The sequence below is a fragment of the Hylobates moloch genome, unplaced genomic scaffold (assembly GCF_009828535.3).
Source record: "Hylobates moloch isolate HMO894 unplaced genomic scaffold, HMol_V3 SCAFFOLD_12, whole genome shotgun sequence".
NCBI lineage: Eukaryota > Metazoa > Chordata > Mammalia > Primates > Hylobatidae > Hylobates > Hylobates moloch.
This window is the reverse complement of record NW_026652287.1, coordinates 9,417,879-9,433,709: the sequence shown is the minus strand read 5'-3', so window position 1 is coordinate 9,433,709 and position 15,831 is coordinate 9,417,879. Positions and strand designations below refer to the sequence as shown.

The 15,831-nt window shown below is 42.6% G+C and overlaps 1 protein-coding gene across 14 annotated transcripts in view; it reads right to left on the bottom strand.

Moving 5' to 3' along the window:
• MPHOSPH9 (M-phase phosphoprotein 9) overlaps nt 1–15,831 on the bottom strand; it is a 96,856-nt gene that overhangs the window by 37,811 nt on the left and 43,214 nt on the right. For 13 of the 14 annotated variants that reach the window (XM_058425667.1, XM_058425668.1, XM_032168383.2 and 10 more), the window contains 5 exons: nt 13,796–13,921; nt 13,170–13,630; nt 12,710–12,865; nt 8,825–8,912; nt 4,623–4,838 (listed from right to left, as the gene is read on the bottom strand). In XM_058425667.1, coding sequence (XP_058281650.1) covers nt 4,623–4,838; nt 8,825–8,912; nt 12,710–12,865; nt 13,170–13,630; nt 13,796–13,921 — 1,047 coding nt within the window. The remainder of the gene's footprint in view (nt 1–4,622; nt 4,839–8,824; nt 8,913–12,709; nt 12,866–13,169; nt 13,631–13,795; nt 13,922–15,831) is intronic. The other variant, XM_058425671.1, reaches the window with a different exon arrangement.

Genomic DNA, 15,831 nt, shown 5'->3' with positions numbered 1-15,831 from the left:
ATTTCTTTTTTTTTTTTTGAGATGGAGTCTCGCTCTGTCGTCCAGGCTGGAGTGCAGTGGCGCGATCTCGGCTCACTGCAAGCTCCGCCTCCCGGGTTCACGCCATTCTCCTGCCTCAGCCTCTCCGAGTAGCTGGGACTACAGGCGCCCGCCACCACGCCCGGCTAATTTTTTATATTTTTAGTAGAGACGGGGTTTCACCGTGGTCTCGACCTCCTGACCTCGTGATCCACCCGCCTCGGCCTCCCAAAGTGCTGGGATTACAAGCGTGAGCCACCGCGCCCGGCCAGAGTATTTTATTTCTTAAGATAGGTGGTGGATTCATACATACGTTATATTATTCTCTATCTTTTTATGTACCTAAGATATTTCAAATGTAAATGTTTAAATTAAAATGAATCAATAAAAGCTGAATGTGTCAACATGGCAAATCTCAGACACAATGTTGAAAGGGAAAAACCAGGTTGCGGCAGGATATATGCAATGCAGTACAATTCATACATTGCTTAAGAACACATAAAACATTACTAAATATTGTTTACAAACACAGGCATATGTAGTAAAAGCAAAAAGAACTGCATTGAGGATAACAGAGCACATTTAACAAAGTGGGTACCTCTAGGGTGGGGAAGAGAGGAATAGAAGACAGTGTTTCACTCTATCTAGAGAAGGCTAGAACGGTATTCGTTATATTACTCTCTATACTTTTCTGTATGCTTGAAATGTTATATATGATAAATGCAAAGTCAGTGTATCACTGGCTACATTAATACAATTTCAGCTAAAAACAACACATTCTAGCTATCCTTTGCTGCTTCATTGCTGCTCAAACATAATTGTGGTGGGTTTGTGAATAATTAGAAACAATGACATCCCAGGCCAGGTGCAGTGGCTCATGCCTGTAATCTCAGCACTTTGGGAGGCTGAGGCAGGCGGATCACTTGAGGTCGGGAGTTCGAGACCAGCCTGACCAACGTGGAGAAACCCCATCTCTACGAAAAATACAAAATTAGCTGGGCATGGTGGCACATTCCTGAAATCCCAGCTACTCAAGAGGCTGAGGCAGGAGAATTACTTGAACCTGAGAGGCGGAGGCTGTGGTGAGCCGAGATTGCGCCATTGCACTCTAGCCTGGGCAACAAGAGTGAAACTTTGACTCCAAAAAAAAAAAAGAACAAGAAACAATGACATCCCAGTAGCAACGAACATACTCAGTACCACTTCAAGTGATTCTCCTGCCTCAGCACCCCGAGTAGCTGGGACTACAGGCATTCATCACCACGCTTAACTAATGTTTTTTATTTTTAGTAGAGGCGAGGGTTTTACCATGTTGGCCAGGCTGGTCTCGAACTCCTGACCTCAGGTGATCTGCCCGCCTCAACTGCCCAAAGTGCTGGAATCACATGCATGAGCCATCACACTTGGCCTAGTACCAGATCTTAATGTCTGAATACCATTTTCCATGAAAAGGAACTAGAACTCAACAGAAAAAATGAGACTGATTCTAGGACTGGGGCTTGGAAAAGTACAAGATGAGCCTGGAACATAGTGCTGTGCCAGGAAATATGGACATGGTCAACGAATGACAAAAGCATGTCAAAAGGACACGGGACCAGTCTGACATGTCTCCCACTAGCCAAACTTGGGACACCGTGAGTATGAAAATAATCATGATAAAGAACTGTAATTCACTGAGTAAAATAAGAATCCATTGCCGGGCGCGGTGGCTCACGCCTGTAATCCCAGCACTTTGGGAGGCCGAGGCGGGTGAATCACGAGGTCAGGAGATCGAGACCATCCTGGCTAACACGGTGAAACCCCGTCTCTACTCTGTAATCCCAGCACTTTGGGAGGCCGAGGCGGGTGAATCACGAGGTCAGGAGATCGAGACCATCCTGGCTAACACGGTGAAACCCCGTCTCTACTAAAAAATACAAAAAATTAGCCGGGCGTGGTGGCGGGCGCCTGTAGTCCCAGCTACTCGGAGAGGCTGAGGCAGGAGAATGGCATGAACCCAGGAGGCGGAGCTTGCAGTGAGCCGAGATCACGCCACTGCACTCCAGCCTGGGCGACAGAGCGAGACTCCATCTCAAAAAAAAAAAAAAAAAAAAGAATCCATCAATCTTCTTTACTGATGTAACAAAGTAAAGGACATGCACTTTAGTAGTAGTATCCTAGCTACTCAGGAGGCTAAGGCAGAAGGATTGCTTACTCCAGGCTGGGCAATAGAGCAAGGACCTGTCTCTAAAGGCAAATAATAAATAAGTCAAGGAAAGAGGGAAGCTCCTTTCAGTCAAATGCAGAAGGAATACAGAATTAGAAAAACACACCACAGTACGTGCTTCTTTCAGGCAAGACTCCTCAATGGAAGCTAAAACTAGGAGGTAAAAGCTTAATGAGAAAAAGGCTGGGTGCAGTGGCACATGCCTGTAATCCCTGTAATCCCCGCACTTTGAGAGGCTGAGGCAGGAGGAATGCTTGAGCCCAGGAGTTTGAGACCAGCCTGGGCAACATGGCGAAACCCTGTCTGTACCAATGATACAAAAATTAGCCAAGTGTGGTGGCATGCACCTGTAATCCCAGCTACTCAGGAGGCTGAGGCAGGAGCATCACTTGAACCTGGGAGGCAGAGGTTGCAGTGAGTCAAGATCATGCCACTGCACTCCAGCCTGGGCAACCAAGCAAGACTCCATCTCAAAAAAAAAAAAAAAAAAGTTAAATAATTGTCCGGGCATAGTGGCATGTGCCTGTGGTCCTAGCAACTTTGGAAGCCAAGGTGGAAGAATCACCTGAGCCCGGGGAGGTTGAGGCTTCAGTAAGCTGTGATCGCACCACTGTACTCCAGCCTGGGCAACAGAGTGAGACCCTGTCTCAAAAAAAAAAAAAAAAAAAGAGAGAGAGAAAAGAGAGAAAAGGAAATGTAATATGTAATTACAGTATACCACCATAGCTTAACTGTGAACAATATTTATACAGATATAATAAACGATATATAATTTCCATTTTAAGACACCATTGATTATATATCACACCATTATTTTACAAATTACTAAAAGAAAAAACTACTGCTTCAGGCCTGTAATCCCAGCACTCTGGGAGGCCGAGGCGGGTGGATCAAGAGGTCAAGAAATCGAGACCAGCCTGGCCAGCATGGTGAAATCACGTCTCTACTAAAAATACAAAAATTAGCTGGTGGTGGGTGCCTGTAGTCCCAGCTACTCAGGAGGCTGAAGCAGGAGAACTGCTTGAACCTGGGAGGCAGAGGTTGCAGTGAGCCAAAATCATGCCACTGCACTCCAGCCTAGGCGACAGAGAGGGATTGTCTCTCAAAAAAAAAAAAAAAAAAAAAATACACACACACACACACACACACTATACACACATACACATGAACCACATGGGAAGGAGCAGGAGAAGTGTCTGTGTTGCAGCAAATGGTGTAAGAAAGCCACACCGTGACCCTGCATAGGAGAAAGTCAGTATGTCTGAAATAGATGGAAAAAAAATGAGAGTGCAATATAAGAATATTATTTATAAACATGGAGGAAAATGCTAGAAGAAATGGCTAAAAGAGCTGAAAGTAACAGCCTCTAGGGTAGTATACTAAAAGGTAGGTAGGGAAGACTGCTGTTTTTCATGAGATGCAAATCTAAAGCAATTAGGGAGAAAATTTCAACGGCCTAAATACTTTGAGATTGCTTATGTATCATAATATCCTGAAAAACGATGTTAAGAAAAATTTAGAAGCCAGATGCAGTGGCACACAGGTGTAGACCCAGCTACTCAGAAGGCTGACAGGAGAATGCTTGAGGCCAGCCTGAGCAACATGGTGAGACCCTGTCTCTAAGAACAAAAAGAAAGAAAAATTTAGAAAAAGATAAGCAACCTGAAACCTAATCTGGTTTCAATGTTATACAAATCCAAATTTTAAGTGAAATTATACCAAAGTGAAAAAATTTAATCAAACCTGCTCTAAATCTGTTCATAGCATTTTATCCTGCCAGACACACAAATGTTAACATAGCTTGAAAGTTGACCTGATGCAGACACAGGCTTTTCTTTTTTTTTTTTTTTTTAAGTCGACCTGCTAGAAACAGAAAAGATGTGGGAGTGATGCCATTGTTCTAAGTATCTGAATTCTTGTTGCAAGGCAAGACCCAACTGACTCCATCGGGAAGGTACATATTCACAGTTGCTGCAAAGTTACGTAAAACTAAAATAAAGGCCGGACACGGTGGCTGATGCCTGTAATCCCAGGACTTTGGGAGGCCGAGGCGGGCAGATCACCTGAGGTCAGGAGTTCGAGACCAGCCAGGCCAACATGGGGAAACCCTGTCTTTACTAACAATACAAAAATTAGCCGGGCGCAGTGGTGGGCTCCTGTAATTCCAGCTACTTGGGAGGCTGAGGCAAGAAGATCGCTTGAGCCTGGGAGGTGGAGGCTGCAGTGAGTTGAGCTCGTGCCACTGCACTCCAGCCTGGGTGTCAGAGTGAGACTCTGTCTCAAAATAAATCAATAAATAATAAAGTAAGCCTAGAAAGTCATAATCACTTGTAAGAGTATAATACCTAAATTACTTTTAGCCAATCACGTCATTAAGTTACTATTATTCGCTACTTACATCTTGAAACATTCTGTTCTCTTGTTTTAGTTGAGCTTCTTTATCATCAGAGAGTTTGTAAGCATTTTCAAATTCTTCTTCTAAATCTTGCAGTCTAGATTTTAGTCGAATGATGGTATTGTCTTTTTCTTTACTGCTTGTTCTCATTTCTTCAATTCGTTCCTGCAAAATTTTGGAAGCACTGCTGGCTGCACTGAAGCGTTCTCTCAAATCATTCTACAAAACAAAGACAAACATAATTTTTTTTTTGTGATGGAGTCTCGCTCTGTTGCCCAAGCTGGAGTACAATGGTGCCATCTTGGCCTACTGCAACCTCTGCCTCCCAGATTCAAGCAATTCTCCTGCCTCAGCCTCCCGAGCGCTGGGATTACAGGGGCCCACCACCACCCCTGGCTAATTTTTTGTATTTTTAGTAGAGACAGGGTTTCACTATGTTGGCCAAGTTGGTCTCAAACTCCTGACCTCAAGTAATCCACAGGCCTCGGCCTCCCAAAGTGCTGAGATTACAGGCATGAGCTACCAAGCCCAGCCCAAAATTTATTTTAAATGAAAAAACAAAAAGATGCCTTAATAATAGCTAATAAATTGTGGGCATTAAAAAATGAACAAAACATAGAAATGGAAATAAACAAATCTATTTTGTTGTATTCTGGGATGGAGAGTCCAGGAAGAATAGTTCTACTGGAATACCAGCCCTTGACATTATCATAAGGTATACAGGAAACTATCATCTGTGGCACTGTGATTCTAGGACTCACCTAACAGCTCCTACAGTTCACTTTAATAAGGAAAAAATAACCACTGCTATTACGGAAATTATTTTGAAGGTATAGCTGGACTTTGTTGCCCAACATCAACATTTAGGGAAGAGAAAAACATTTCATACCCTCTCACTATGAAAATACAGGAAATTCAGTTGGCCGGGCACAGTAGCTCACGCCTGTAATCCCAGCACTTTGGGAGGCCAAGGTGGGTGAATCACGAGGTCAGGAGTTCAAGAGCCGCCTGGCCAACATGGTGAAACCCCGTCTCTACTAAAAATACAAAAAATTAGCTGGGCTTAACGGCGGGCGCCTGTAATCCCAGCTACTCAGGAGGCTGAGGCAGGAGAATCGCTTGAACCCAGGAGGCGGAGGTTGCAACGAGCCGAGATCATGCCACTGCACTCCAGCCCTGGTGACAGAGTGAGACTCTGTCTCAAAAAAAAAAAAAAGAAAATACAGGAAATTCAAAACCCATCTGATATGTTAATATTCACCCAACAATCATTTCTGTAATACCCACTAGGTGACAGGCACTAGGGTGCTAGAAATGTAAGATTAACAAAAAAGATAATAGTCCCTAATGTCATGAAGCTTAGGAGGAAAGGAACTAAAAAAGCAAACAGGCCAGGCACTGTGGCTCACAGAGGAAATCCCAGCACTTTGGGAGGACTGCTAGAGCCCAGGAGTTCAAGACCAGCCTGGGCGACATAGCGTGTCTCAACAAAAAATTTTAAAAATCAGCTGGGTGTGGTGGTGCGTGCCTATAGTCTCAACTACTCAAGAGGCTGAGATGGGAGGAGCACTTGAGCACAAGAGGTTGAGACTGCAGTAAGCCATGACAGCTCCACAGCACTCTAGCCTGGGCAACGGAGTGAGACCCTGTCTTGAAAAAAAACAAAAGGCAAAGATAAAAACAGCATATAAAACAAAACAGGCTGGGTGCCGGTAACCCCAGCACTTTGGGAGGCCGAAGCGGGCAGATCACCTGAGGTCAGGAGTTCGAGGCCAGCCTGGCCAACATAGTGAAATCCCGTCTCTACTAAAAATACAAAAATTAGCCGGGCTTGGTGGTAGGCACCTGTAATCCCAGCTATTCAGGAGGCTGAGGCAGGAGAATCCCTTGAACCAGGGAGACGGAGGTTGCAGTGAGCCAAGATCGCACCATTGCACTCCAGCCTGGGTGACAGAGCGAGACTCTATCTCAACAAGGCAACAAGGGCAAGACTCCATCTCAACAAAAAACCAAAATAGACAGTTTCCACCAAAATTTTGTGCATAAGGTTATATGTATCTCATACATATACACACTACTCTATGATAGCTATAATGCATTTTATCTTCTAATAGATATTAAAAATAAAACTTGTAAACACAGACTTTGAGAAACTTTTGACCTTTAAAAAGATTGCCTTACACCAAAAGATTGGGAATGACATAACAAAGGTCTTTGTTCAGAAAGAAAAGAAGTTACGTGTAAAAAAATAAAACTTGGTAATGCATGGGGAAAAAAGAAATTTTAGCATAAAAAGTTTATGCACTTTTAGTTATATACCCAAGAAAACTAAAAATTTATGTGGCACATAAAATCTTGTAGACAAACATTCATAGCAATATAATTTAAGCCAGGCGTGGTGGCTCACGCTTGTAATCCCAGCACTTTGGGAGGCCGAGGCGGGCGGATCACGAGGTCAGGAGATCGAGACCACGGTGAAACCCCGTCTCTACTAAAAATACAAAAAATTAGCCGGGCGTGGTGGCGGGCACCTGTAGTCCCAGCTACTCAGAGAGGCTGAGGCAGGAGAATGGCGTGAACCCGGGAGGCGGAGCTTGCAGTGAGCCGAGATTGCGCCACTGCACTCCAGCCTGGGCGACAGAGCGAGACTCCGTCTCAAAAAAAAAAAAAAATATATATATATATATATATATAAAATTTACATAGCCAGAAAGCATATAAATATTACCTGATGAATGTAAACAAAAATGGGGTATTATTCACAGAATGAAATATATTCAGCCATAAAAAGGAATGAATACTGATATGTTACAACATGGATGAACCTTGAAAATATTATACTAAGTGAGGAAGCCAGACACGAAAGGCCACACAGTCTAGGATTTCATTTATATCAATGTTCAGAAAAGGCAAATGCACAGAGAAAGAAAACCGAGTAGTGGTTGCCAGGGTGTGGAAGGACAGAATGTGGGGGGTGACGGCTAAGGAGTGTGGGGTTTTTTGTTTTTTTTTTTCTTTTTTTGAGGAAAATGTCCTAAAATTGATTGTGGTGGTGGTTGCTCAACTCTAAATATACTAAAATTCGTGGAATTGTACACTTTAAAAGGGTAAGTTTTATGATATGCAAATTATATTGCAAAAAATTAAAAAAAATTTTTTTTGAGACAGGGTCATGCTCTCTTGCTCAGGCTACAGTGCTGTGGTGCAATCATGATCCTTGCAGCCTCAACTTCCTGGGATCAAGTCATCCTCCTGCCTCAGCCTCCCAAGTAGCTGGGGCCACAGCTGTGCACCACCATGCCCAGCTAATTTGTAGAGACAGAGGTCTCTGTATGTTACCCAGGCTGGTCTCGAACTCCTGGGCTCAAGCAACCCTCCCACCTCAGCCTCCCAAAGTGCTAGGATTACTGACATGAGCCACCACACCTGGCCAAAAGGTAAGTTTTAAAAGGGTAAAGTTTAGGCCAGGTGCGGTGGCTCACACCTGTAATCCTGGCACTCTGGGAGGCCGAGGCGGGTGGATCACGAGGTCAGGCATTAGAGACCAGCCTGACCAACATGGTGAAACCCCGTCTCTACTAAAAATACAAAAATTAGCCAGGCACGGTGGCATGTGCCTGTAGTCCCAGCTACTAGGGAGGCTGAGGCAGAAGAATCGCTTGAACCTGGGAGGCAAAGGTTGCAGTGAGCTGAGATCGCGCAACTGCACTACAGCCTAGGTGACAGAGCAAGACTCCATCTCAAAAAAAAAAAAAGGGTGCAGTGGCTCACGCCTGTAATCCCAGCACTTTGGGAGGCCGAGGCAGGAGGATCACAAGGTCAGGAGATCGAGACCATCCTGTCTAACATGGTGAAACCCCGTCTCTACTAAAAAATACAAAAAACTAGCTGGGCGTGGTGGAGGGCGCCTGTAGTCCCAGCTACTCAGGAGGCTGAGGCAGAAGAATGGCATGAACCCGGGAGGCAGAGCTTGCAGTGAGCCGAGATCGCGCCACTGCACTCCAGCCTGGGCAACAGAGCGAGATTCCGTCTCAAAAAAAAAAAAAAAAAAAAAAAGGGTAAAGTTTATAGTATTATATGAAGCCAACAGCACTAAAAATATAAACATCATAAGCTTTCCTTAAAAAGACAAGAAACATAACTGATGTTATCATGAAATAATTCATTTGTCTCACCAGAACTCCCACCAGAAAAAGAGTACTTACCACTTCAATTTCCAGTAAGTTATTCTTATTTTCAAGTGTTCTCACGCAACTGGTAGCTTCATGCAAAGCACTATCTAATTGGCCACATCTAAAAACCATAAATTTAGTTTAAATTAGAAGATAAAATTATTATCCTTAAAAGCATTATATAAATCGAATCAATTCTCTAATATATAAGACAAATTCTCCAGTGTTAACTAAGACTCAGGATGCCATTTTAATAGAATATATCCCAATGAATCTAATAATATAGTACGTAGAGAAAAGGCTAAAATTGGCCAGGCACAGTGGCTCACACTTGTAATACCAACACTTTGGGAGGCTGAGGCAGGCAGATCACTTGAGGCCAGGAGTTCGAGATCAGCCTGGCCAACATGGTGAAACCCCATCTCTACTAAAAATACAAAAATTAGCTGGGCATGGCGGCACGTGCCTGTAGTCCCAGCTACTCAGGAGGCTGAGGTGGGAAGGTGGCTTGAACCTGGGAGGCTGAGGTTACAGCGGGCTGAGATCACGCCACTGCATTCCAGCCTGAGTGACAGAGTGAGAACTTGTCTCCAAAAAAAAAAAAAGCCTAAAATAATTTTTTCAAAAGATATAAAAAAAAAAGACGTGCATAAAATAGCTTGATCTTAGCTATCAAAAAAATCTGTATCTACATATATGCATTATGATTTCTGGAAAAATGCAAAAAATTAAATTTGGATTTGGGATTTGGGACTAGAGGTTGGGGTAGGGAGATTTACTTTTTTTTTTTTTTTTTTTTTGGAGACAGGATCTCACTCCATAACCCAGGCTGAAGTACAGTGGGGCAATCATGGTTCACTGCAGCCTTAACCTTCTGGGCTCAAGCAACCCTCCTGCCTCAACCTCCTGAGTATGCACCACCACACACAGCTGATTTGATTTTTTGTAGAGATGGGATCTCACTTTGTTGCCCAAGCTGGTCTCAAACTCCTGGACTCAGGCGATCCAATTTACTTTTCATATTATGTCCTTCTGTACTATTTCGAATTTAGCATGAATATAACTATTCTTATAATTAACTTCCTTTGTAAAGTTAATTATCACAGACCCTCAAAATAACAAAATACATAGAAGAATTCAGTTACCATCTTGACTCAGTGTTTAACATAGTATGAATAATAAAAGCTTTATTTATTTAGCACTGACTATACACCAGGTCTTTAAGCACGTTTCATTTATCCTCACAATTCTGTCCATTAAGACTATCATTGGTCCCAGCCAGGCGCAGTGGCTCACGCCTGTAATCCCAGCACTTTGAGAGGCCAAGGCGGGTGGATCACGAGGTCGGGAGATCGAGACCATCCTGGCTAAACCATCCTGGCTAACATGGTGAAACCCCATCTCTACTAAAATACAAAAAATTAGCCGGGCATCGTGGCAGGTGCCTGTAGTCCCAGCTACTTGGGAGTCTGAGGCAGGAGAATGGCATGAACCTGGGAGGCGGAGCTTGCAGTGAGCCGAGATAGCACCACTGTACTCCAGCCTAGGTGACAGGGACTCCATCTCAAAAAAAAAAGAAAGAAAAAAAGATTATCATTGATCCCATTTTATAGTTGAGAAAACAAAGACAGTTCAGTTCCTCACTGAAAGTCACACAGGTTGTAAGCAGTCACACTGGGAGCATAAGCTGGGCACTCCTAGTTCATGCTCCTAACCACTGTGCATTAATGCGGCACAGACATGAAATACTGATAAGACTATTGTTGAAAAAAAATCACTCAAATAGTCAAGTGTGTGTTAATTGTATTTGGCTTTTTTCCGTACTATGGATTCTAATGTGCCAGAGGATCACTGTCCCAAGTTCCAAATCCGTGACATAGTAATCTGATATCACAGCTGGCTAATGGCTCCATTTGTAACACCAGGGGGATTCTCCAATTTGCAATTTTAAGTTTGGAAAAAACCAGTGTATATGCTGATAACAATGGTTTTTATCTTGGGGGAATCATTTCTCCAGTTCTAAATGACTGCCATGTATTTTGTTTCTACTGTCCTCTGTAACAGCTTTTTTTTTTTTAACCATAAGCCAGATCAAATCTTTTTTGGGAAGAGGAGAAAATAATGTACTGCTATTCATTTTACACAGTGATTACATCTACTCCAGTAACCAAGCCTGCCACCATTATTAACTGCTATAACACAGCCATTTACTTAAAACTCTGGCTTCCAGTTTGCTCCACCTATATTTGCTCATTGCCCTACATGCTCAAACATCTTCTAGTCATAAAAATGTTTTAACTGGCAATAATTTATTCTAGGTACCTTCTTTAGGACCGTTTTTATCTTCAAAAGTTCACTGGTGGGCTTCTTTCACACTTGTTTTCCTACAGGAAGTAACTGTAGTCATCTTTGCTTTTTTTTTTTTTTTTTTTTTTTTTTTGAAACTGAGTTTCACTCTGTCGCCCAGGCTGGAGTGCAGTGACACAATTTTGGCTCACTGCAACCTCCGCCTCTCGGGTTCAAGTGATTCTCCTGCCTCAGCCTCCCGAGTATCTGGGACTACAGGTGCGCACCACCACATCCAGCTACTTTCTGTATATTTAGTAGAGACAGAGTTTCAATATGTTGTCTAGGCTGGTCTTGAACTCCTAACCTCTAGTGATCTGCCTGCCTCGGCCTCCCAAAGTGCTGGGATTACAGGTGTGAGCCACCACACTCAGCCTCATCTTTGCCTTCTAAACAAAAACAGTAACAAAAAACCCAACTTCCCATAACCTGCTATCTACTGTTTGTGTCGTAAAAAACCTAAACCTGTCTCTTTTCTTTTGGTTTGGCTCTTTTTCAAATTACTTTTCCCTACCATTGTACCCCCACACCACCAAATGCAAAATGAAAGCTGTAGAAACATTCAATAAGACAGCCATGTTAACTACCACAGCAACCAAAACTACTTACAATATAAAGGCTAGTTTTCCCATAACTTTGAAAGTTAAACTGTTAACCAGATGGAAGATTTTAGTTCCCTCCTAGGCTCTTTGAAGTGAGCTTTGTCTTTTCTCCCTAGAGAACACCTTGCTATCAGCTAGACCTGCATCGATTTTCAATCTATTTAAGTGCTATTTATTTATTTAGAGACAGGGTGTCGCTTTGTCACCCAGGCTGGAGTGCAGCGGCACAACCTCAGTTCACTGCAGCCTCGACTTCCTGAGCTCAAGCAATCCTCTCACCTCAGCCTCCCCAGTAAGTGGGACCACAGGTACACACCACCTAATGTTTTAATTTTTTGTAGAGACAGGGTTCCACTATGTTGCCCAGGCTGGTCTTGAACTCCTGAGCTCAAGAGATCTGCCTGCCACAGCCTCCCAAAGTGCTGGGTTACAGACGTGAGCCACCATGCCTGACCAAGTCCCATTTAATAGTAAAGTATGTTGCAAGGACTCTACTACTAATACTAGTGAAAGCGTCAGATTTTCTAAGTGATTCTAAAATAGGTGTGAAGCTATCCTGAATACAAGGCCATTCTCCCTTGCATTTCTTTGTGGGTTTTTTTGGAATGGGAACTACAGTATTTTAATGGGCCTATTAAAAAGGTGGAGAACTGCCACAGGACTTACTAGGAATAAGCCACAGACTTATTAGGAAGTCCAAAGTACTGCTCCCCCCATCAACGACATTACTCTGCATATACAAAATTCGCTCAACTGTTTCAGTATTTTGCCCATGTGAAACAAATGGCTCCATGTCAGTTATTAGTGTATTATAAGAGGGGGGTTTAGCTTCAAAAATACTTAGGCAAACATGACTGTTAAAATTTCAAATCCAAAGTATATATTTTCAAAGTGTTTTCTCACATTATACTTCTGTGAAAATAATACATCCAAGGTGGAGAAAACTTCACAGCTAAATTATAAATTTTACCTGTCTACAAGAATTTGATTGGTTATCTTCCAATCTTCAACTCCAGAGATTTCTTTTGCCTCCAGCTTCTGTTTCAAACTATTTATTTCTGATTCATAATAAGCTCGAAGATCTGCTATGTGTCGAGCATGCTTTTCCTTCAGGTTCTGCCTAATCCTTATTCGGTGAGAATAAAAAATATATATTAGGAAAGCTATCCTCAGTCTCCGTCCCACAAGAGAAAACAAGAACACAATGATTCTCATGGGGAAAAATATAGCATATTTCCTTTGCATACTACAAAATATATAGATTAATACACAAAAAGTTGACAATCAAGTGACAAAGTTTTTATATGCTCCATCTTAAAAATGCTAAATCTCTAAGACTTTATGCAATACTGAAGTTCAATAAAGATCATTTTCAATCAGACATCACTGAAAATCTATTAACATTACAAGCCATTCACTGAAATACATACTTAGACAATATCACAGGATCTTCCAAGGAAGTCAATGAAATGCATTCTGGGACACTGTTGGCTGTACCTGGAAGCTGGGACTGACTGACTGAGGCCGAAGCGACCATGACAGTGTTTTCTTCATCTACAGTGTTGACCGAGATATCATTACTAGTAATGGTATATACTGACGGAAACGTGGAACTGGTCCTACTTTCATTTTGGAATGTCTGATTTTTCCAAGAGTCCACCGGAGAAGCTTTTGTGTGTGAGGGATATTTTGGAAATCCAGGTAACTGAGAAGTGACATTACTTGCTTGTGAAAATGAGTCTATGTCAGAGGGAGTAGACATACTAGGCTCTAGAACAGAGTCCGGGGAAAAGGATATTCTGTCATCAAGGGCATTCGGAAGGCCGTGCGGTTGAATCCCTGAAATCTGCTGCTTTGGCTTCATGTGTAACGTTGGATCTAGAGTCAGGACCTAGAAACCAGACGACAAGGAAGTCTTACCCTCAGAACTCGGCTTTGTTTTGCTTGTTTTGAAGTGACTAGGCTTTAGATCTCCTAGGGAAAATGAAGCTTGAGGTAAAAGTTAGAGTCAGGAAGCATTGTTCACGTTCACTCGGCAGAATGTGGACAACTTTACCTCTGGTGGATGATTTGGGTTGGAAGCAGAAGTGAGATTCCTTTCAGGTAACTGCTTGTTTTCCCTTTGTTTTTTATAATAAATATCCTTCAGTGACGGTAGCTTCATCTCATTACTAGTATTAGACTTAAAGATATGAAACAAAATTCAATGGTGTTATCAATAATGAAACAAATTAATGATATCAAAATAAGCACCATAAAAAGATTTTTGAAAGACTTTAAGCAAATTGAAAATGTAGACTGTCAGATTTGTAATACAAGCTTGGAAGTCATTACCTAGTATGATGAGTCTACCTCAGAATGGAAAGATGTTTGGATCTCCTAACAATTTAGGACACTAAGGGGATAATGTGAACATTAATTATTTAGCAGCCTATGAAGACTTCCAAATAATGAAATTCTTAGTAGTTCTCCCACTCAAAATAAGAACCAAGTTTTATGGGTTTCTTTGAGACAAGGTCTCACCCTGTTGCCCAGGCTGGAGTGCAGTGGTGTGATCATGGTTCACTGCAGCCTCAATCTCCCAGGCTAAGGTGATCTTCCTGCCTCAACTTCCCAAGTTACTGGGACTACACGATTGCGCCACTACGCCCAGCTAATTTTTGTATTTTTTTGTAGAGACAGGGTCTTGCCATGTTGCCCAGGCTAGTCTCTAACTCCTGAGCTCAAGCAATCCTCCCACCTTAGCTTCCCAAAGTGCTGGGATTACAGGCATGAGCCACCACGCCTAGCCAATAACCAAGTTTTGAGGTAAGAAAATATTTCATAGGCCGGGCGTGGTGGCTCATGCCTGTAATCCCAGCACTTCGAGAGGCCAAGGTGAGCGATCACTTGAGGTCGAGAGTTTGAGACCAGCCTAGACAACATGGAGAAACCTCGTCTCTACTAAAAATACAAAATTAGCCAGGCATGGTGGCGCATGCCTGTAATCCCAGCTACAAGGGAGGCTGAGGCAGGAGAATCGCTTGAACTTGGAAAGCGGAGGTTGCGGTGAGCCGAGATCGTGCCATTGCACTCCAGCCTGCGCAACAAGAGCGAAACTCCGTCTCAAAAAAAAAAAAAAAGAAAAGAAAATACTTCATAATGAATGATAGAAGGATGAGAAAACTTTCGGCCAAATTAATTTCATATGGCTGAAGTAAAAAGCACCAAGAGGTGGAGTTCCTTATCTATGTAGTTACAATCATGTTTGTTTAAAGAGTTGGCCAACCAAAACTAGGTGTCACAAAGTGACTCACTGAAAATAACTCCCCCCACCCCCCCATCACTTCTCGGCCTTTTGGCTAAGATCAAGTGAAAATAAGTCCCTTTATTCATTAGCAAAATAAGAAGATATGACCCTAGGCTGGACACGGTGGCTTACGCCTGTAATCCCAGCGCTTTGGGAGGCTGAGGCAGGCGGATTGCCTGAGGTCGGGAGTTCGAGACCAGCCTGGCTAATATGGTGAAACCCCATCTCTACTAAAACTACAAAAATTAGCTGGGAGTGGTGGCGCAGGCCTGTAATCCCAGCAATGCAGGAGACTGAAGTGGGACAATCACTTGAACCCAGGAGGCAGAGGTTGCAGTGAGCTAGGATCATGCCACTACACTCCTTCACTCTAGCCTGGGCGACAGAGCAAGACTCTGTCTCAAAAAACAGAAGATAGGACCCCAATTTCGAAAAATTGAAATCAGGGCTTCACTACACTAAAAATGTTGCAGAGAGGTCTAGGCTCTAAACATTAAAACTTTTGGCTTAAATTATTTCAAGGTGGGATGTATTATAGGGTGTGAGAGGAGAACCAATTAACCTCGGGCCTCAAATTTAAACTGTGAACATTGTCACAAATGAGATTACAGATTCAACAATAGATATACTGAAAACACTGAAAGAACACATTAATCACGTAGCTTTAAATTTGTGTCCCATTTCTAGACCCTACATAGGCTGCAGAGCACCATGAATATATATTTTTAAAACCTTATAACTACCCTGTGAGTGTGTGCATTAAATGCATTAATTTGTTAAATCTAAACCTTTAAAATATACTG